The 23,330-nt window shown below is 48.5% G+C and overlaps 1 protein-coding gene across 1 annotated transcript in view; it reads right to left on the bottom strand.

Annotated features, from left to right (window-relative positions):
- Nucleotides 1–8,758: 8,758 nt before the first annotated feature.
- LOC149343610 (uncharacterized) overlaps nucleotides 8,759–23,330 on the bottom strand; it is a 29,438-nt gene continuing 14,866 nt past the window's right edge. Inside the window, exons 5-6 of the mRNA XM_089547031.1 lie at nucleotides 14,498–14,857; nucleotides 8,759–8,994 (exon numbers count right to left, since the gene is read on the bottom strand). Coding sequence (XP_089403157.1) covers nucleotides 8,759–8,994; nucleotides 14,498–14,857 — 596 coding nt within the window. The remainder of the gene's footprint in view (nucleotides 8,995–14,497; nucleotides 14,858–23,330) is intronic.

The raw sequence follows: 23,330 nt of genomic DNA on the forward strand, positions 1-23,330 counted from the left end.
ATTTATCCATATAGCTGCAGCAGAAAGGTATGCACACCTTTATCGAGCCTTCCTAGTACCCATGGCCTGTACTTGTACTTCTGAGAAACGGGGGCAGTCACTCCGCAAGTCAAGCTAACTGAGACGGCAAGTATGGGAAAGGGCGAGCCAAACTTTGAGCAACTAATATTTAAGAAAAAGTTCATAGTTTTTCTTTACAGAATCCTGGCTGCGCTTAGATATGCACATGCTGCTTGTAAACGTCTGCGATCTTCCCCTGTTTACAACGTGCCTATCTAGAGCAGCTAACGGCTTCGCCAGCGGCCTGCAACCGGGATGTGACCTGTCACCGCAGACATTTTCCAGTCGACATTTACCAGTGTGTACGCGCGTAACAGAGACTGCACTATGTCCGCGGAAAGTGTTAGAGTGAGACAGTCCTTTTACTCAGTGGAGTGCCAGGCGAAATACAAATGGTGCCCAGCTTGAGAACCGCTAGTATACAAAACTTGCGGCGATCCCGCGTCGTTAACCATTCCCAAAGAAAAAATTGGCTAGCGGTTTAGCATGGCTGAGAACGAAATATTGTGCGAAGACCCAGTTTTTTGCAGGTGGACACCACCACTACGTACCTGAAAGGGCGATTCACGTGTCCACTGACCGAAAGAGACAGTTCTGCGCCTCTTCAACTTTTTCATCGCCAACGCCAATTTAAACAATGTATGCCGGCGGCCTACGTACCGCGTTTCTGCATCAATTTTGTCAACGCCAACGCGTATTTCTCTCGTGTCGTGTTTCTGCCAAGACGTTGTCCACTCCAACGCATGCAGCGCACACTTCTCTGTCACTACCGTTACATAGCTCAAATCGCTATTATTAGTTTGATCCCGGCCACAGCAGTCGAATTTAGATGGAGGCGAATATCTAGAGGACCATGTACTGTGCGGTGTCAGTGCGCGTTAAGGGACGCCATGTGGTCGAAACTTCCGGAGCCCTTCAATACGACGTACCTCATAGCCTCAGTCACTCTGGGACGCTAAACACCCAGAAACTAAAATGAACTAGTTTGATAGTAGTATTAGGTGATTAAAAAGACGATGTGCAATGCACAGCGCAAGAGTGGGGAGCAGTCTATAAGGCGAGGTCGGCCGCGGCGTTAGCTTGGTACGTTGCGCTATGCTTGGAACCGTTCTGTGCGAAAATAAATGCGAGTGATAACATGCGAGGTTTTACACTAGAGTCATGCGAAATAAAAATTTTAGGCTGTGCTGATTTTTTTGTGTGTGTCGACGAGGACATCGTTAGCAATGAACGAGACTGGCCTAAAAGTTTCGTTATGTTGTAGGTTGTCGGATTAATCTGGATAAGTCTGTTAGCTTATGGCATGGTGAATGGAGCTGCCTTTCTGAAGTTTACGAAACTATGAAATTTTCGCATGCTGTATGCGCCTACCATGGGATTCCCTTGGTTCAGTATCAAAATAAAGCGCCGTACTGGAACGCAAGAACCAGGAACTATACAAGGGCAGTCGAAAAGTTGGGAATGCGGAGGTTTTTCGATATTTGCGCGGACGATCATTTACGATGTGTTGTTATTTGCCAAACTGTGGTACACCCTGCAGGTTTTGTTTTGTAATGTAGCGAATGTAAGGACAATTCACCATTTGTTTGCGACTTTTGTGTGGCAGTCGACCTATGAGAGAATGGGTTGTGACGACCTTTTCTGGCCTTTAGTTGGTGGAGGGATGGCGCTACCGAATTTCTCTGTGGAACCATTGCTGTCCAGGCTTTCGTTTCGCAGAGACCAACGCGACTCTTCGAATATTTCTGCAGCTGCGCCTCTCGTCTACTCTTCCAAGCATAATCGTTTCTTCTGAAGACTGTCTAGGCTATGCTGTTAGCTGGCGCTTGAAAAAAGTCGTTAGAGCTTGCAGATTTATGACAGCGTGATTTTTATTGGAGTATCTCACCAATGTGAAGCGCAAGCAGCTTAATTCGGACATACAGACATCATGCTTTCAGAAGCAATGCATAGGTCCCTGTACAGCGCAGGCCAAGGTATACATAACGATGTCCTATAACGGGTTAAGAAAACAGTGGTCCCAGCGGGAGTTAAAACGTTATTCTTCAAACTGCACGCCATTACGTTGCCTGCCAAAGCTTGGCTACAAGAGCGAAGCGTGTTTCTGCAGTGAGGGAGCAATTTCCTCCTATGTAGAAATCCAGAGAGTGTCGAACATGTATTCCTCGATTGCTGGGTCGCTGTATTCGTCTTGGACGCCCTATAACGTATTCTTAAAAAAGACCTCCCGCTCACACCCAGAGGTATTTAGTTTCTCGCTATTAACAAGGAGCTGATTCCATGTGATGTGCTGCTTCTTCTTGGCTTGCGGGTGATCTGGCAGTATCGAATATCAGTCAGCAATTGTGATCCTGACGTCCGCCGTGTGAACTGTTGTTTTGTAGAGAATGTATGTAAGCTGCGTAACATCCTCAGAACCCATGGTTTCTTTGATGAAGTCACTGAATTGATGGTTGTTCTTGTTGGAAGACAAGTCCTTAAGTCTGACGTCGAACCAGCCGCCATGGTTGGGTGTTTCTGTACTTGCTGCAACAAGCAATAAAGAAAAAAATATGCTCCGATAGCCTTGTGCTCTCGTGCAGTTGCTAAGAAGCTGATCTGTTCGCAACAACTCGGGTTCGAATCCCAGTCGCGGCATAACTGAATTTATTAATATATATTTTTTTATGGTTTGCCCAAGGTCGTCCTCAAGGTCAAGTGTGACATAAACCGGTGAGTCGGTTTTTGTGACGCCAGTGAATGGAACAGGCCACCGGTATCTAGACTACTAAAGCAAACGCCTGTGGCTTAGTGTGCGTACTTGGCTCAATTTGAGAGTGTATCCGAGAGCACTCAGGTGGAAGAATATTGCCATTTTATGTGAGGGCTATCGCTCGGCCAAGGTCAACCGGTTTTGAGCCGTTAGAAATCTTTCAAAGGAGGCTAATTTTTTTGCTGCGCCTTTTCCTGTAGAGTGATCTGCTTGACGTTAATGGCGTTGGGGCCAGTATAATTACACTCGGTGGCGTGCTTCTTTCAGTAATATTGGGAGTCTTTTCTTGTGTTCAGGTAAATACTTTCACGTATTTCCCGTAAATACTGAATAATAAAGAAAATGCTAAATAATACCAAATAACAATGACGCAAGTAAAGTATTTCACGTAAATACTTTCAAATGAGCGCACTTCGGAGTTTTCCATGCACAGGTGCGGCCATAAGCAAACGAGGCTTAATATTTTGTTCTTATCCTTGCTTATGCTTACAGATGTTGAGAAAAAATGCGACTCGGTGCGCTCGCTGTTTTGAAGGACACTCATATCACCTCTGGACACACTGATGGTGTGGCCCATGACATGGACCCCGCCCTTTCGGGACTGACGCACTGGCTGACGGCGGCGCAGCGAGTTGAAGCGTCACTGAGCCGGATGGGGCGTGCTTCATTTACTGGCAAGAGTGCAGCAGCGAGACAAAATGAAGGTTCCTCAATCCGCATCAGGGGCGATTTCCGAGTCGACCACCGATCCCAAGTTCCTAATGTAAGCATTGTTCAGCCGCTGGCTTTACATGCCAGACGCACTGGCACAACGGGTGTCCACTCCGCGCCTACGCATCTTCTCTTGACAGTGAGCAGGGGAACTCTGGGGTGACCGAGAGTTTCACTAGTACTCTTCATTGCATGCATCAACGGGAGATCTGTTATTGAAACTTTTGATACAGGAGCAACCATCACCTGTATCAGCGAGGCTGTCTACTATAAATCTGAGTAGTAGTTGATAAGAGACTCCACCGTCAGCGTTTCGCAAGTTATGACCACCACGAAATGTCTGGGTACCGTCTGTGGTTTGAAGCATAAAGACAAGAGTTAAGCACACGTACTGCCGGTCATGAAGCCTGATTTACTCATTTGTTTGGAAACAACATTGTACTTTATTGCACCATGGATGTCACTGATGGAGATAGCGTCTTGTTTCCGTCACGCAAGGCAGAAGAATATCATTCAGCCAGCACGACCTCTCAAAAGTCACTCGGTGGTGAACTGACCAAACGTCAACACAAGGTCCTTGAAAAGATTTTGACCAAGTACGAAACTATTTTTTCAAAATCACAAGCGGACAATGGCAGCATCACAACCGAGCAGCTCATAGTAACTGTTGCCAATGAAACTCCAATTCATTGCCTTCGTACAAGGGCGCGCCAAGAGACCGGGTAAAAATTGACGGGAATGTAGATGCCCTTCTCGCGCACGCTTTTGTGAGGCCTTCTTTATCTCCTTACGCTGCTCCTGTCATCATAGCTTAGAATAAAGGAGGCTACACACTCCTTTATATTGCCTGCCACCGACTGAACGTAATCGCCTTACCTGATTACCAACTAATGCCTCGAATCTGGGATGCTTTAGGCTAGCTAAGACACTCCAAGTACTTCTCTACGCTGGACATAACATCAGGGACTGGCGTATCAAAATGCATCATGATGATAAGCCCCAAACGAATTTTGTCACGACCAGCGGGAATTATGTATGGATGGTAATGCCATACGCTTCAGCAATACGTAGATACATAAATGATCTGCAGTCGTCTACATTTTCGCACAGCTGTGCGTACCATGCGCGGTGTGCCCTTCATTGGCTCAGCATGTGTCGCACGCATCTGGACAGCAATTACTTTATTAACAAGCAATCGGGGCATTTTTTCTGCTTCTCAGACTCCCACTAATGCATCTACGAGGTGTTCGTCTGCAGCTTCACGATGATGTGGCAAAACACCACACCGTCAGCTTTACGTATAACCTCCTCCGCAGTATACAGTGTCGTCGGTGTAGTATATCGTAACCTAAACGCTACCTCTAGGAGGATGGGAGGAGTATGTACCTACCCTCACCTCAAAAGAGGGCCAAGATACTTGGGTATTTGTTTTCTTGCACGCACAGACGAAAGCATGTTCACTTGTCGAAACGTTGGCTAGCTCCTAGAGGCTTCCCCCTCCCATGTTCCCTTTCTGCTCGCAAGAAATCCGTCTAGCTGCCCTTACTCGACCACACACACGCATACACACACAGTTAAATGCCAATGGCCCCGTGCCTTAATGGAGACACTGAAAGGAGCGGCGCTCCTGATCCCCTTTCGCTCCGCACACGACGAGAAGTCGCCGCTCCGGGCATCCTCCCCCGCTGCGCCCTGGTCGTCCGCCGTTTCCCTGGTGCGCCTGAAGGGAAAAAGACGGATAAAAACACGGCTGACCCCCTTTTCAGTCTTCTCGGATTCCACTCTCTGCCTTCGTGCTCGTTTACGTTCGCGCTTTTCATTTTTACTTCTTTCTGTGTCACACGCATCACAAGGCCTCACGTCACCGACTCACTGAGCCGTGGAGAGCCGTGCCCATTCAGCCGCAGCGAATGACTCTCTCTCCACCACTGCGATTTTCCCATTCGGAACGGGGCTTCGTGCGCGCGTTCCTTTGCGTGTCATCGCGTGCCTAATCACACTTTTGCTTATTACTACAATACCTACCATACCCTTATCCCGAAGTTCAAGCGTCCGCAGGTGCCTTTTAAAACAGCCTAGGCTGTGCATTATGTTCGCCCACTGCAAAACAAACTTCGCTGCCCAAAACATGCACAATATGGACACTGCCACCAAACGGAATATGGTCAGGCTTGCGTGCTTAAGACGGCGAAGTGACAAGTTGTCTACACTCTAACAGAAACTGCGTAGTGCTGCGGAAACATGTGTGGAGGTCACACTTGGCGTCAGCCAACTATGGGCCGAGTTTGCGACACACTTCGTACACTCGAATGATTGTAATTAACCTGCACACGGCTGCAGGTTGAATTTAATGACTGGATCATGGTAGCACTAGCATTCTACTATTATACAAGCTTTCTGTGAAAACAGCTTACGTATATGTAGAGAGAGAAACCTATTTTATTTCACAACTTGTTTGGCGCACTGTAATGTGGTCCTTTTTAGTTGTTCTTTTCGATGGTGGCTGCCATGCCACTCGTAGATGTTGAGATAGCACGTTAGCATTTGGCAGAAATTACCCTCCTCTACACGAATATTGATAAACTCCGTCAAGGTCTTGATATCAAATAAAACTGAAGCATTTTCACAGATTCTCAGTCTGCTTAGGTGTACGAGAACGAATTTTCAAGCCTAAAGCCTTGTGAAAGCAGCCGACAACAACTTGCACACTAAGATCTTGCTGTCCGTCAGACCACCTCAACAGGTCGTAATTAATGCCGACCCTTCCACTATACGGCCCACTTTAAAGCAGGAAATGCCGCCTTTCCATACAAATATCCGATAGGCGGACATGTTTCCAGGTCACGAGAAGGAATAATTACAACTGTGCCCTGAATTCAGCTATACAAGTAACATGCTGCGTTTGTAGCTTTCTTTGCCGCCGTAGGGCGACGCTCAGATGGACCGTAATTTGAAAGCGATTTTTTCCACTATCCGTAACATTTAGTTTACTTTGGTTTACTTCATTACCCGAAACAAGAGGCGCACAAGGTCAAAAACATTCATTAGCTCCTTAATATACAAAAATAGCATTTATGGAGATTCCAGTGCCATATTCCGGTGCAGAAAATTAGAGAGGCCCAAAGGACGCCGGTGCTTTCCGCTACGACAATGCAAAAAAAAAGAAAGGCAAAACAATGCTCTCGTGCTTAACCAGCCCGTTTCACACATTTGATCCCCTGAAGCTCGTAAAACTGTAAAACCTTATCAGTAGTCCTATAAAGTACCCGTCTTCTATTATTACGCAGGCCTCTTCGATTTACCGCGCACAAGCAGCGTGCTGGCTGCCAGAAAGTTCTCCGTGACAGACAAGCGCATCACGGTTACATGGACTGGCGACCACCGATACCAGCCTTCGGGCAATCATGGCTGCAAGCCATCCACAGATCACGGAGAGTAGATGCTCTCCGTAGCAGCGCGTTCTGCTGTTTCTCGTTGCTACGCGCGTACGACAGAAATAGGCTGCTTGAGATCGAAAACAATGAAGTGAAGTTGTCGGCGGCGGCCGCAGACTGCAGAACAAACAGCTGGTCGCGCTCGCACCCGTATACATCGGCGCCCACAAGGCGAGCGTGTGCCTTCTTCGCTGCACACTGTGCTCTGTAAGCGTCGAGAAATCCTCGAAAGCATGTGCTGAGCACTCGAACCCTAACGTCTTTCAGCCGATACCACATCGGAGGGAAAAACTGTCCGGGTGTTGCTTACCAAGTAACCCGATTATCGCATGTTGTTTACTACGCAGTGAGTATATGTCTGGTATGACCGCAGACGACCGACTCTGCCTTGTGATTGAATTTGCTGAGGTCGTTGCGATTTCTACGTTCGTGAACTGCTTGCTTCCTATGTGATGCAGTCTGAAAAGAATCGGGATACGTTCCGTTCAACTGTAGTCTGACGGCCGCCGGCTTTCGCTGCCCCAAGGAATGGACGCATAATCTCGACAAAAGCGCATATCAGCTAGTTGAACGTTCACCTACAACAAGCGGGTACACTGTACAGACTCAGCTCCGTATCGTATCTGTAACGCTAAAGCTTTACAGTAGAGGGCTGGCACTAGAATGAAAGGCGCTACAATCCGGCCTCGACGCCTCACGTACCGCATGTGCTTGCATCATGATCCGCGCTGAGAAATTCTTCTCTTTATTTCTTTAATTAGCAAACTAGAGAAGATGCATGCATGCCGAGCATCAAGCTGTACGGCAGTCAGCGACGGCTGAATCAGCAATAGCCGTGGCAGCCGCAAGTGACAACTGTGTGGCCACATATAAGCCCGCACATATACCTCTAGCAATGTGTACGTGACGGCTTTTAATAAAAAACATGTTTCAATCAATAAAGCATTTCTCAAAGTATATCCACCTTTCCACTGCGCAGAGCGCAATGAAGACCACATGCTCTCGTGTAGCGCTCAACACCTCGCCAAACACTTTCAGCACATACATATATGCGCGCGTCCGAACGCGTACTCGAAGCGCCCTCGTCAAAGGCTTCGAACACCATCGCAATATCAGCGGGGCGCAAGAAATTAACCGAAACATTTTGTGAATCATAACTCTCCGATCATAATATTTAGCGAACATTTGTGCTTGCGAGGTGGTGACACGATTGGTTTGCGATCACACATACGTACGCAAAACAAATAAACAGCGAGACCTACCGCAAAAGGCGCCATTACAGGCGACACAGAAAATATTAACCGTAGTATAGTCGAAACAAACGCCTACATGGTGCAAAACTGGCGCAAAACATCGCATGAAGAACCGCGGTCCTTCTAGTCCATCAATATAAAAATGCCCGCGCGCGCTTCCCGATACCGTACCACCTCTCCGCCGTCTGCTAGTTGCCCGATCGTTGCCAGCACAGACTCAACCTGGAGAGACTCGCTGCCCACTGGCAGCCCGAAACCGCACAGCCAGAAAAAATAACCGTGTTTTAGGCGGCCACCGGAAGTGCGCGAAGCAGCCAGAGAAAATCGAGCGCCTGAATCCGCGCTCAGGCAACCAGCGGGTTGCCCGCGGGCAGCCAGAGGCGGGTAATCGAAGAGGCCAGTGTGCATCCAAGCTCCCCGAGATCACGGGACTACGCTTGACACATTCTCATTTGCCAGACTATAGATGACACTGTAAAACAGTAAAAAGTAGTAAAATCGCACGAATGACAATTAATTGGGTTAATTATAATAAACCTCTAACATGCTTATCGCGTAGAGGCGCCGCACCATGCATGACAACTGTACACTACTTGACCGGGAGTGACTAGAAAAGCGATGAAAAAGTAAAAGGGCCACGTCGGCCCGAGCGCAGTCGCCGAGGAGAGCTGCAGCCGGTTGTGCAGCGCGGCATCGTCGAAAGACGCGTAGTCTTCGTAAACGAACTTGGCGTCGCCTTCGAAATCCTTTTCGAGGGTGCTCTTCACATCTTTTGCGACGATCTCTGAAACAAGAGAAGGCCAACAGCGACGTCGTTAATACTGATCTCTCACTTAAAGCGTTGACAATATTTCTCTATTTCGTTCAGAACGCGCTATCGGATTGTGAACATCTAGATGTTAGTTTTTGGAGGAACGATATTTTTTTTTTCACCCAATTTAACGAATGTAAATTTTTAAATCTCAACGGGCTCGAAGCTCTGCCATATTAAACGAAGCTTCAACCTCGGCAGCCAATTTTCCAGCTGTTTCGCGCGATTTTTTCAAGCCACATCCACATCCTTCATGGTTTCGTAAAGCCGTTCGTAAGGGTCAACAAATATTGACTGAGTGAGTGATTGATGTAGTGAGTGACTGACTAACAAGGAAAGGGAAGGCAGGTTGGCCATGTTTGAAGGTGCAAAGAAGAAGGGGTTGAAGTGGCAGGTGGTCGCAGGCATCTAAACGCTACTGATAGCAGCCTCGTCGGCGAGATCCAGGAGCTAATTGAAGGTTAGTAATCTGTCTCTTCGCTTCTGGGAGGATCATGTCGTGGGTAGCCACACTCTGTCTTGCAAATTGTTGACATTGGAGTCGAAGCTACGAGCGTGAGGCGACTTCGTCCGTGCGTGTTCCGTATGTGTTTTTTCCATAGGCAACGACGGATCACTGCGCCCACTTTCCGTGAATCGTCGAGAAGCGCTATGATTATGCACTCAAAGAGATCGAAACGTTGCGCCACCGCCTTGGGAACATATCCGTCTGTGAGACGTCATGCTAAAGACTGACCGGGACCTCTCAGTCAATTTCAACACTACACTTCGAGAACCGCACGACCATCGACATAAGCACAGAATACTGAGGACGGTAGCGTGCAGATGGAGCAGGCAGTGAGTTTGTCTGTGCAGATTTCTTGCTCCATACAACGTCCTTGAAACGCGTTCAACGCGAGGCATATAGTTTTACGTTCGACGCGTCGTCCCACGCATAAAAATTACAGGACCACGCGAACGGCAAAAACCGGGCGTGAGTTACGACCGTGGGACGTTAGCGTAAGACCACTGCCTCAAGTAAGGGACATAGAAAGGCTACCACTTGTAATGACAGTAGTGCGTTTGCATGCACATCCGGATGTATACGTAAGATGTCACATTATGTGCGTAGTCTCTGCAACAGTTCGCCTGCACAGCCGCAACCGACTTAAGTAACTTCTTTTTAGAAAATCTAAACCCAGTACCACGTACGTGTCTAGAACTTTTGAACGCGCAACATACTAAAGAAACAAATAACTTTCGTGAGCCAGCACAGAAAAATGATAGCTCTGTTACATAAATATCATGAGACGGTTTCTACGTTTTGTTCTCCCTTAAGTTATGTTTCTATTATAACGATTTTCTTAAAGATGAATACCTTGCGTGTTTATGCTTGTATGAAAACTGCAATACTTTTCAGTTATCACTACGATAGGCCTTGTCAGGTAGTGCGCTTCTTGGCCCTCACCTGAGGCGTAGTGCAGTGAAAGCAGTATGTTTTCAAAATCTCCAAATTAGTTCAAGGCCGGCAGCTCATCCAGGCACCAGTTTTGTACGGTTTCAGGCAGTTTTGTATGGTTTTAGGCTGACCAAACGAGAGTAGGTGTGAAACACGAAGTCATCTCTCTCTTCAATGACACTTCACATGCGTCAAGCACAGTAACCTGGTAGCTACATGCACTTGAGTCATAAGGTTATGCGACACGACTTTGGCTAAGAAATTCAACTGATTTGCGTCCGCAGTGCATGGCTTGAAATTTAATAAGTCACTGTTATGATGGACAGCAACGCGAACAGAGCTGAGCCTAGGCGCTCCGCTGTTCGCATTTATTTTAAACACGCTTTTGGTTTGGTTTGGTTTGGTTTACTGGGGTTTAACGTCCCAAAGCGACTCAGGCTATGAGGGACGCCGCAGTGACGGGCCCCGGAAATCTCAACCAACTGGGATTCTTTAATGTGCACTGACATCTAAAAGTACTCGGGCCTCTAGAATTTCACCTCCATCGAAATGTGACCGCCGCGGCCATGATCGAACCCGCGTCTTTCGGGCCAGCAGCCGAGTGCTGTAACCATTGCGACACCGCGGCGGAGTTAAACACGCTTTTACTTCGGTGGTAGCAAAAAGATGCTAGAGTTGTCCGTGATGCATTCTAGGACGACTCTAACGTCTTTTTCTTACAACCCAGGTAAACGCGCCATCAAAAGAAATTCGAACAGCTGAGAGCGTATGCGCCGCGCTGTTCGCGGTTTTTTCCACCATGGCAGTACAGCATATTTCGCATACTAATAATTGCGCATATCATTCGGGGCTGCGTGCAAAGAAAGGGACTAAATTAGGTTTTCATGCGATAGCGTGAAGGGTCCCATTGTGCGGAAACCCTGGCGTCATCGTCGGAGGCTGCAGCGTAAGCGAAGAACCTTGAAGAGAGCTAGAATAAAGGCACCCTACAGAGAACCAGCCTACGTACGCCATCCAGGTGACAGGTGGAACAACCTAGGTCACATGACCTAGTTACGTCATCATAACCTGTCCACAGTGGCAGGTAACTGTTAAGTAAAGGATTGATCGCGACATGTCGCATGCTCCGCAAGAAGAACCTTAGACTCGCAAGCCCCACAGGTGTGCAGCTCCTGCCATTACAGGGCAGTAGAGCATAGATTAACGCTGCACCACTGCACCAGGAGTGGTATGCAGACTCCCAGCTATCTATCTATGAATGCAAAGTAGAGGATGACCAATTCCGCATTTAGGGTCATTAACTAATTTGCGCTAGCTCGTCTTAAGGAAGTGCTTAAGTATCCCCCCCCCCCCCCCCCCCCAGTTTTTGTTTCCAGTTTTGCATTTCATAAACTCTTCAGTCCAGCTGTGCGCCAGACACCAACTCCAAAGGGTTCTGTGAGCGGATTTTTGATCCCCCGTTCCCTTCCCCCACGATGGCACATCTCGCGTTCAGCTCTCGTTCTGTTGCCACAAGTTTTTCAGCAGTTGCCATTGCGACATCATTGCCATGGATCCGTGAAAAAAATCTGCGCTGACACTTCTTGAAAAACTCTTCACTTTGGTGCACACATACTACACCTGAAGTAACAAAAAGGAGGGGACAAAACGAAGCGAACAATATGTTGCATGTCATTTTGCTTGCTGATAGCCTACTTAGTTAAAAGAACGCTTGGCGCGAATCTAGTCAAAGCGGACAATATTTTTTTTCACGTTATCTCCAACTCTGCAACCCACAGCCGAAGCAGCGTCGAATACAGCGACCAAAGACAGGTCTGTCTCTAATTTTGAATGCATTCTGCGTTAGAAGTTTGATTCACCAGGGTGGAAATTTGGGCAAGTCGGTATTGATCCATAACATAAGAGTAGCGCAAAATCAGGACGACGGACACAAGGGGAGAGAACACACACCAACAACACAGGCGCTAACTTCCGACTGCCGAAGAAAACCAAACCCAACCAAGTGAACGGAACCTGAGCAAAAGTAGCGCACGCGCTGACCTAAGATACAAAAAATCGAAAAAAAAAGGTGCGATAAAATGCGATAAAAAATGTGAGATCAGTTGTTTTGAACCCAAGAAGGCCAGCTCTCGTTTAGACAAGGAAATGGACGGAGTACTAACGCAGTTATCTTGTAAGGCAGCAATCTGTGCAGCTTCCACAATTTCGCGAGTTCGCTTATCGCTACTCTTAGCAACTACTGAGCATTTGTCCAAAAAAGAAACGCACTTGCAATCTTTGCAGTGCAAAGCTAGATTGCTGCCGGTATAAGTCCTCATGTTATTATTGTGCTCTCGAAGCCTATCGTTCAGGCATCTACCGGATTGCCCAATATACTGCTTGCCACAGGAGAGCGGAATGTTGTACACAATGCCCTCAGTACATTTAACAAATCTTTTCCTGTGGCGGATGGTACACTGCTGCTTTTGGGAGCTATGTGCGGAGGGCACGGACCTTTTGCATAACACACTGAGCTTTTGTGGAGCTGAAAACACCACGCGAACGTTTGCCTTTTTCCCTATTTTCTTGAGATTGTGCGCGAGACAATGGACGTAAGAAATGACAGCCACCTTGACTCTGCTTTCTTCTGTAGTGTTAGGTTCTTTGCGGAGCTTCTTTTTCAGGAGGTTTTCGGCGACTGAACCCAAGAAATCTTTAGGGTACCCTGCTTCGAGGAACCTCGCGAGTTGTTTATGAAAGCTAGATGCGGAGTGATGGGGGCATGACTTTTTAAAGGCGTTTTCCATGCAGAGGTTAATAATGCCTCGTTTCACGAGTTTAGAATGAGCTGATGTGTAAGGTAGAAGCGGTTTGTTGGAGCGAGGTGAATAGCACCAGAAAACGTGGTTGTCCATGAATTTAAGCCGAATATCGAGAAACCTTATCTCTGAGTTAGTAGGCATTTCGCTAGTCAGTAGTAGCGGGTGAAAACACCCTTGTACAATGGACAAAATGTCTGAAGTAACGGCCTCGAGGTTCGAAGGTGTGCAGTTAACAAGGAAGAGAAAATCATCAACAAATCTGAAGATTCTAACCACACAAGAATTAGCAAGTCGGTCTTGGAGGATCCTGTCAAGGTGTGCAAGGTGTGCAAGGTGTGCAAGGTGTGCAAGGTGGCAAGCAAGCAGTATATTGGGCAATCCGGTAGGTGCCTGAACGATAGGCTTCGAGAGCACAATAATAACATGAAGACTTATACCGGCAGCAATCTAGCTTTGCACTGCAAAGATTGCAAGTGCGTGCCTTTTTTGGACAAATGCTCAGTAGTTGCTAAGAGTAGCGATAAGCTAACTCGCGAAATTGTGGAAGCTTCACAGATTGCTGCCTTACAAGATAACTGCGTTAGTACTCCGTCCATTTCCTTGTCTAAACGAGAGCTGGCCTTCTTGGGTTCAAAACATCCGTGATCTCACATTTTTTATCGCATTTTATCGCACCTTTTTTTCGATTTTTTGTATATTAGTTCAACGCATGCGCTACTTTTGCTCAGGTTCCGTTCACTTGGTTGGGTTTGGGTTTTCTTCGTCAGTCGGAAGTTAGCGCCTGTGTTGTTGGTGTGTGTTCTCTCCCCTTGTGTCCGTCGTCCTGGTTTTGCGCTACTCTTATGTTATGCGTTAGAAGTGTTTACGAAAATTTGTTGCCACTGGCCTTCGTCAAGCAGAACGCGATTTTTCGGGGCCACCGAAAACTAGAAGAAAACTTAAGAAAGGTGCTTTGCTCAGCCAACACAGTTAGTCCTTGCATGGTATTGTGCATTAGGGTTACTCCAGGGCAGAAGAGACGCCTGTATGAACTGCGAGGCTTCAAGATTACATGTTTTGAAGGACTCTCGAAGTCTGTGTGTCCTGCTAACTATCAGCTAGACCATGGCCAGCGGCCATGCACTCTTGTAGAACATTTGTGGTACACTATAGAAAGGTCCACGGGTAACAACAGTGTTAACGTGCTCGCTATAAGGAGCTTCCAAGCAGAATCGCTCTTTCAGAAAGCGGCACCGACCTGACCGTTCGTTCCACCTGGGAGAAACATTTGGCCTCAGGGCAGTCTGGCCAGCCTGCTCGCTTCTTCGGCCGATCTTTGGCAGCTCATACTTGGGAAGCACCAAAATGGCCTTGCTGAACAGATCGGAGCCTAAGCGGGCCCAGGCGCCACGTTCGGACGAGGCCGCTAGGGACGCAATCGGCGGCGACGATGACGGCAAGTAATAAGAGGTGGCAGCCGCTCGCTCTGGCTCGGAGGAGTTTTCAGCGCCTCCGCGATTTGACGGTGTCCACGGTAGAGAGCCAGCTTTGACTGGAGCCGCCGCCGCGGCTAGGGCTTCCTGGTAGAGCGTCAGGTCTATCTCGTCATCTACGCCGTCTGTAACCGGTTGAAGACACCTTTATTATTTCAATTTGTGCCACCGGCAAAATAGCAATAAAGTTATCTTTTTTGCTTAATTTCTTTTTCTCTTGGAATGCCCGAAAAGGAGCTGCAGGCTTGCTTCAAAGGGCGGCGACAAAGATTCTCCTAGACTGCACCCTCGTAATTTTCGATACGCATGGAAATTGCCTCCGAAAAACATACAGGTTGCACAAATGTATAACCTCAAGCTACTAGTGCTCCGTGTTCACAGGTTTCGCCATAAAACACTTCCCTTAGGCAATGGTATACTCTTGGTCACTGGCACTAAATGAGAACTGATGTTGTTGCACGATTCGAAGTAGCTCCTTTTTTAAACGCGTCCTTCGTTACAGAAGTGGGGTCTTCACACCGGACTCAGAGCTGCCGAAAGCTTCGATATCCGTCTATTGCGAGGAATACGCAACATATCTGATAATGAATGCTTCAACCACCACGAAACTCAGCTAAAGATATTGGACACTTAGCTGTGCGTCCACAACAGCTTAGCATGCGCAAGGAGCTTGCGGAGACAGCAGTGCGCATGCACAGAACGCAAGTGCGAGCCTTGCGTCTTGCGTACGGGCGCAAGCCAGCGGACTTTGCGTTGCAGTGCTTGCGTGGTTCGCGTGGTTAACGTTGACAACATGACCAACGAAGACCTGAGGAGAATCCTCCTTCTGCTTCAACTATCTTCTCCATATGGGCGTACATCGTATATCTGCCTATGTTTGCACAACGCTTTTGGCTGCATCCGTGCCTTAGAGCATGCTCGATTCTCTCCATTTTATACTTCATCGTGTCGCTTTAGTAACTGCTGATGATTGCCTATGGCAGTTATGACAGCTTTATGCTGACGACGGGTTTGAGGCTGTCCTGCTTTGACGCTTCATAGTAATACAGTTTGCCTTTCAAGTGAACTTTTTAATATCCCACCTAGCTATCCTACCCCTTTTTCTATCACTTCCATTGCGCACTCACGGTTATATCGGTAAGATTATGTCTTGTAGACTCAGGTCACCGTCTTTGGTTAAGCGGAATACCTATCCAGCAGCGGTATTCTGGATTGCTCCACTTTCCATTGTGCCCTTAGTTCGTTTAAGTGTTTTAAGGCGGAAGCCTTTAATGCCTCATTGTTGTAAGCAGGAGTTGTCGACAGAAATGTCACGTTTTTCAACTGGTCGAAATGGCCGTGATGTCACAGTGCGCGAATTTCAAATGGGGCTACTTGTACTTTGACTACTAACCATGCAACCAATTAAAGAGATGGTATAGTGATAGTGAAGTTCGCGGTGCTGTAGTTTTTTGCCGCATCCGGTCGCGTAGTGGAATGCCCATTATGTGCTTTTCTTGGGCCCTCCGCACAACCGCACAGAAAGGGTCAGTGAACCCAGCGGGAGAAGGGAGGCGCCGAATGGCGGGGGATTACAGGAGACGTCAAACTCCCCTCATGGACGGAGTCATTAGGCGGCATCCTGTGTGCACGTGTGTACGGCGAGGCTGACCCGCGTCACAGTGCGTGGCTCTTTGTACCATGTCTGCAGCGGCATGCTTTGACATATTGTCACGCTAGCTGCAGGCATGAGGAGCGACGATGAGAAACATATGAGTTGAAATGGCTTTCCTGGAACTTGGGTCAACCGGACGTTGGGAAAGTGGGAAAGTGAATGTTCGCGAAGCTCGCAGCAGTGATATTAGAAATTGTACATATGTGTACGGTGTCGCAAGGGGCTACCTTCTTTCCCCAATCATTCATTGGTTGTATTTTCATTTCCCCAATAAGTTATTGGGTGCATGTTTGTATAGTACCTGATTGGTTATTCTCCCACCGAGGGCGGGGACATAGGATTTAAAACCCGCTGCTTCGGCAGGACCGAGGGCTGGTTTCGTCACGTAGAAGTACGAGCCAGTCAAGTGTAAATATGTTTTCTCCTTGCTTGTATCCTCCTTTGTTCTTTTAATTGTGTAACCTAAAAGAGGTAACCTCTCCAGTCAGGATATCAAGTGGCACAGTTCGACAGGATTTGCTACGTCTTTCTGCTCGGGGTATCTGACGGAGGGGCGGAAGATCAAGTCGGTGGACAAGCTGCAGAGCGGTACGTCCTAAAGGAGGAACGTGAGTCAGCGTCATAGAGCGACGCTGAAAGCTTCGGAGACTGCTGGTCATTGTCAACGGGACGTAGGAGGCTCAAATCAGCGAGGAGCTGAAGGAGCCAGGCGACCGACGTGTCGTGGAGGTGCCAAGTCCGTGAGCTGCGGAAGGAACCAGGCGTCCGCGTTGAGGTTCAAGAGAAGAACCAGGCGACCAGCGAGTCAAACGAGGCAGGAGGTTCAAGTCAGCGAGCTGCTGTGAGAGCTGGGGCTCAACTCAACTCATCCGCATCAAGGAGCCCGCTGTCGTCACTCAGGGCGACGAGATCACCGCGGCAGAGGAGAGCAACTAATGACAAGGTAGGAGACCTTTTTGCTTTCTCCGAATTCACCATGTCGGTGTAGTGTTTCGTGCTATAAATGATAGCACGGAAAAGGGAGATGGCTGCCGTGCGGTACGATCGGGAGGGCATGATGCGATGTTTGGAGACTGAGCAGAAGGCAGAACAGCTGCTTGAAATTGACAAGTTGAAACTCGAAATTGAGCGAGAAAAGATAAAACGTGCACAGATGCAATCCAAATTCAACCAGGGAACGAAATCTGATAGAGGGATGTTATTTGCAGCAGTTCAATGTTTTGACTGCATGGAATTTGGGCATCTAATGATTGACTGTCCGAAATCGAAGCGAGAACAGCATGTTCCCGTATTGAGAATGACCTGTGGGCCAATGGCTATAGGTGTGAAAGCTGCAGCGTTTAGGCAGCAGGGCCCAACCGTGTGTGCCGTGCCAGGAGAGATGGCTGAGGGCATAGGGGCGTTAGTCACGCCAGTGAAGCGCTGCTTGTCAGAACAAGCTGAGATAGAGGAGACCCAGGAGGCACATGAGTGTTTTATTTGTGAACAGGAGTTCAGCATTGAGCCAGAACAGGTTGGCGCAAACTCTGCGGCAGCTGTAACGATCGGCGAAGAGGTAGAGCCGGCGCGAATAGCGGGAACACTCTTTAAAGGCGAAGGTAAGCTGGCTGCCAAAGATGAATTGGTAAGCCAGCCGGAGCGGACACTCTGCGCAGTGACAGCAGATGCTATAGCTGAAGGTGTAGGGAAGTTGGCAACACCTGAGACACACTTGCTGCGAGAGCAGCGAGACAGGGAGCAGCTATATGTAGCAAATGAGAGAGCATGTTTTGAAGACGATTTCAAAACTGCGCTTGAGTCTGTTCGAGACAAACCTGAGGCTCCAGTGGAGCTTGAGGCAGATTCGGAAGCTGCCAATGTTATTGCAGATGATCATAGGCTAACCAGGAAAGATGAGCCTGCATTTGATGCCGAGGGTGTAAGAAATGCGCATTTGATCGCGGTAACGGTGTTCGAAGCAGATAGGAAACAGCGGGATTTGAATAATGCACCCATCTCTTTAGGCTTCAACATGGAGCAACATGCTTCATTGTCAGAAGTGCGGAAGCGAGTCGGTGAAGAGAATCGCGAGAACAGAATGAATGAGGGCATGCTTTTCTTTGAGGAGAATGTCGGATGCCATCTATTCAAAGACATCGCGCTACCTGGAACTCGATGCAAAATTGCATGTGAAGTAGCCGATGAGAGGCCTGACCGTACTGTAAGATTCAAAGAAAGGGAGAATGCCGACGCGAGGGCAGCAGCAATCTTCGTCGCCCGCGGGGACCCAGTCAGCTCTACTAATCTGATAGCGGCGGCAGCCTTTAGAACCGGCGTTGTGCCGGATAATTCAGAATTTTTGTCCAATCTTCTGGACAAAGGTTTAGAGAAACATTTGTTGTTTCGGGATGTAGGCGGATAGCAGTAATTTCTGCCAGTTTGGGCACCGATCTGACATGGTGGATTCTGGAATGTGCAGATTGGTTTCCAGCCTTGTGTGTGCGGGTTGAAATATCCGCTGTGTGCGCGCATGTGTGTGTGCTGGTGTACTGACCGGACAGCCGGCGCACGTGTGCGCGTGTTTGTGGACTGACTGGACAGCCGGCGTACGTGTGCGTGCGTGCGTGCGTGCGTGTGTACTTGTTGGACACCGTGGCTGAACTTTAATGTCCCACTGACAACAAGTGTCCCTGTGACATTCTTGGTTGGGAGGAGTGAAGTTCGCGGTGCTGTAGTTTGTTTGCCGCATCCGGTCGCGTAGTGGAATGCCCATTATGTGCTTTTCTTGGGCCCTCCGCACAACCGCACAGAAAGGGGTCAGTGAACCCAGCGGGAGAAGGGAGGCGCCGAATGGCGGGGGATTACAGGAGACGTCAAACTCCCTCATGGACGGAGTCGTTAGGCGGCATCCTGTGTGCACGTGTGTACGGCGAGGCTGACCCGCGTCACAGTGCGTGGCTCTTTGTACCATGTCTGCAGCGGCATGCTTTGACATATTGTCACGCTAGCTGCAGGCATGAGGAGCGACGATGAGAGACAGATGAGTTGAAATGGCTTTCCTGGAACTTGGGTCAACCGGACGTTGGGAAAGTGGGAAAGTGAATGTTCGCGAAGCTCGCAGCAGTGATATTAGAAATTGTACATATGTGTACGGTGTCGCGAGGGGCTACCTTCTTTCCCCAATCATTCATTGGTTGTATTTTCCTTTCCCCAATAAGTTATTGGGTGCATGTTTGTATAGTACCTGATTGGTTATTCTCCCACCGAGGGCGGGGACATAGGATTTAAAACCCGCTGCTTCGGCAGGACCGAGGGCTGGTTTCGTCACGTAGAAGTACGAGCCAGTCAAGTGTAAATATGTTTTCTCCTTGCTTGTATCCTCCTTTGTGCTTTTAATTGTTATAAAAAGTTAACCTCTCCTAAAGTGTCCTCTTGCAATGTGATTAAGCAATTCGAATCTTCAAGACCTCAAGAATCCTAATTCAATCATCATTAACTAAATTTTCCTCTATGAGATCAAGAGGGAATCCAACTGTGATGCTCCAGGTAAGTGGGACTGAGGTTAGTTAATTGCTTAATTAACCAAGCAGCCTAATTAATCTTTCTAGTCAGACCAGAAAAATAAATAAAACCCAGTAGGAAATTTGTCGAGTTCGGGAATCGAACCAGGGCCTCCGGAATGCGAGACGAGCACGCTACCACTCCGCCATGCGAGCTCGTTGGTTTGGAATGAACAAAGGCGCGTCTAGTAAATACGGTGTCTTCGTTCACTCCCATCTTCCACCCTTCCCGTTACGGCGAGGTTCAGGTGTCCACCAAGATATGCGAGACAGATGGATTTACTTTCCTCAAAAACCAATTAACGGACGAGCAAGTTGTAGAGGAGGAGGAGGAGGAAAACTTTTATTCCTATTTACAGTGAGAGGTCGATGGGGCGAGCCGGAAGGGCCCGCCCCTTACAAACACTAGGAGGGATCCCTAGTCCGGGATCCCTGTAGCTTCCGCAGCGGCCCGGGCTCTAGCTACCAATGCCTGTTGGGCATGGAGTTCGGAGCAGCCGCGCAGGGCAGCTTCCCAGTCCTCTCGAGTGGGGTGGAGGTGGGGTGGTTAGTCAGGATTGGAAGGGCATGCCCACACCATGTGGTAGGTGTCCGAAAACTCCTCCTCACAGTGTGGGCACGTGCCCGAGAAAGAAGAATTAAAGTGCTTAAGTACTGCCGGGCACAGTACAATATTGGTATAGAGGCGGAGAAGCCAGCGCTCCTCCACCCTGGTGAGGCCTTTACAGGGAGGGGGATAGAGACCGTGAAAATTTTGATAAAGAGAGGTGATCTCTTTAAAGGTGATGGCCGGATTGAAATTGAATTCCGGATCAGGCTGCGGATGAGGCGACGCCCGGTGAGTAAGCGCGCGGGCGGCAGCGTCGGCTGCCTCGTTCCCCTCAAGACCCGCATGAGCCGGAGCCCACATGATGGCACGATGGGTCGGAAACCCTGTGTATTCGCATGCGTGGAGAATTTTGAAAGCACGGTCTGGAATATACCCTTGCTCAATATTGCGGCAGGCGCCCCTGGAGTCCGTAATAATGACTCGGGACTCTGGATCTGCGGCGGCCAGTGCAATGGCGATCTCTTCCGCAAATGTAATGTTTGGGGCACGGAAAGTAAGGCCCTGAACTGTAGTGTTTTGGTGGATGACGGCCGCCGTGTACCAACCCCCATGGTGTGGGCCGGCCGCATCCACATAGAAGACACCTGGCTTATGGCCATATTGTTGAGAAATAGCCTCCGCCCGCGCGAGACGGCGACCATCATGGGTGTCTGCAGTCATGTTCTTCGGAAGGGGTCGCACCTGGAGTGCAAAGCGCCAGGCTTCAGGGATGCGGACCCGTTCTGTATGTGTTGCGTAGGATATGTGTAAGCGGGTCAGAAGGCGGCTCCCCGCAGGTGTTTTTCTTAGGCGCAAGTATTGATTGTTAAGATGAGCTTCTCGTAACTTCCCAAAGGTGTTGGTCATCCCCAGACCGAGGAGACGCTTGTTGGACGTCGTTATGGGGAGGTCGAGCGCTCTGTTATAAATCTTGGGGAGAACTACTTCTAAGGCATTCTCATCGCGTTTGCGTAGGTGGAGGTAGGGAGCCGAATATAAAATCCGGCTGGTCACGAATGCATTGGCCAGCCGCAGGGCATCTTTGCATCGTAGTGCCCCCCTTTTATTGGACACCCGGCGGAGCATCCGACCCACCTGGTCCCCCACCTTACGTAGCTTGTTTAGGGCAGTGTCTATCTTGCGCCTATGATGAATGAAAAGCCCCAGTACCCGGATCTCCTCGTGTTCAGGTATCGGTCCGCTAAGTAGGGAAAGGGCAATTTTGGTTGTGCACTTTGAGTTGGGGCGTATGTGCACAAATTAAGATTTGCTCGGGGAGCATTCAAGATCACAGCGAGCCGAACGGGCGATGGCGTTCTGTGGACTCCCTGGAAGCGTTGCGAGACGCTGTAGCGTTCCACTCTTAGAGGCGAAGCTTAACATCTTAACCACACATCAATGACACAAGCATCACCACCGCGCTTAAGGCTTCCGACTCACCGCACTTTAGGTCAACAAAGCGCCCCCCTGAATTTTTTTCTTACTAGATTTCTCCAGCCCGTATTCAATCAGGACTAATTAGAGACGTCACCTTGCTATGGTCGCTATACCTTACCTTACCTAGCACCTCCACAACCTGCACGATGTCGTGTTTGGCGCTCAGTATTACGTCTACTTCATTTTAGTGCGAAGCAATACTTCACGAGGTCAAACCAGCTCTTTGAGTTTGCGTAAAGTTTGATATTGAGGGTGAACTTGGCAAACCATGAATAATTGATAAAATAAATATTGCAGCGACTGGGATTCGAACCCGTTGCCGAGTGAACAGATGAGCTTCGCAGGCCACTCCACGAGAGCACTACCACGCCCCGTGTTAAACTCCAATACACACTCGCACTGTACAATGCACATAGTCGTCTTCATCAAGTAATAATACTATCGAACTAATATACACACTTTCGCATTTTTCACTCCATACGGTCGTCTTCATCAACTAATACTACTATCGAATTATTATTATCGCCAGATGTGCCGACGAACCAGCAAAGCAAAACCATGAGCCAACCAGGCTAGACACATGCTTTCGTAAGTCCGCTCGGTTTACCTGCGTTAAAACCCTACTACTCTTATAGTCTCGCCGGGCTCCTTCAACTCCTCTCAGTGTTTCCAGAAGAAGGTATTTATGATTCTTGAAATATTTTACTCTGCGAACTCGAGTAATAGCTCCCTCCTACTATTCTTAGAAACTATGCCATAGTTCCTTATCCCTCCTACTATTCATTGAAGCTATGCCATAGTCCCTTATCACTCCTACTATTATTTTAAACTATGCCATAGTCCCTTACTCTCTGGTCATCGGCCTACTTCTTGCCTACTGACACTGAAGCCGCCCGTCATTGTAGTGTACTACGCTTTTACTTCACTCAATGCCTATTCCGCACCTCCATTGAACCTTTCAACAATCCTGTCGTCAGAACCGAATGTAGGTGCGTAGACCTGTACATCCTTCAATTTGTATCTCTTGTTAAATTATGCTGTCACCCTCTCGGTGAGTCCGAACAACTCATCGATGTCGCTAGCTATACAGGGTCTGTTCTGAAAGTAGTAGGACAGATTTTTTTCTGGGCGAACGAGCGGACTAGAGGCGGTCTGCGCGTGCAGGATCGTTGAAGGGGGATATTGGGAATGCTGGCGAAAATAGCCAGTCGGCTCTCGGCCGTTGAAGAGAGCAGGTCGCTTGTACTGTGAACCCCGGTCGAAACGTCTCGTTACGCAGAATCATGGAGCGTTTACCGGATCAGCGATACGCGATGTAATTTTGTTTAAATCATGGTAAAACGGGCAAAGAGACTCACGACATGATTAAGGAGGCCTAC

The sequence above is a fragment of the Amblyomma mixtum genome, chromosome 5, assembly GCF_055824585.1.
Source record: "Amblyomma mixtum isolate Tamu chromosome 5, ASM5582458v1, whole genome shotgun sequence".
Classification (NCBI taxonomy): domain Eukaryota; kingdom Metazoa; phylum Arthropoda; class Arachnida; order Ixodida; family Ixodidae; genus Amblyomma; species Amblyomma mixtum.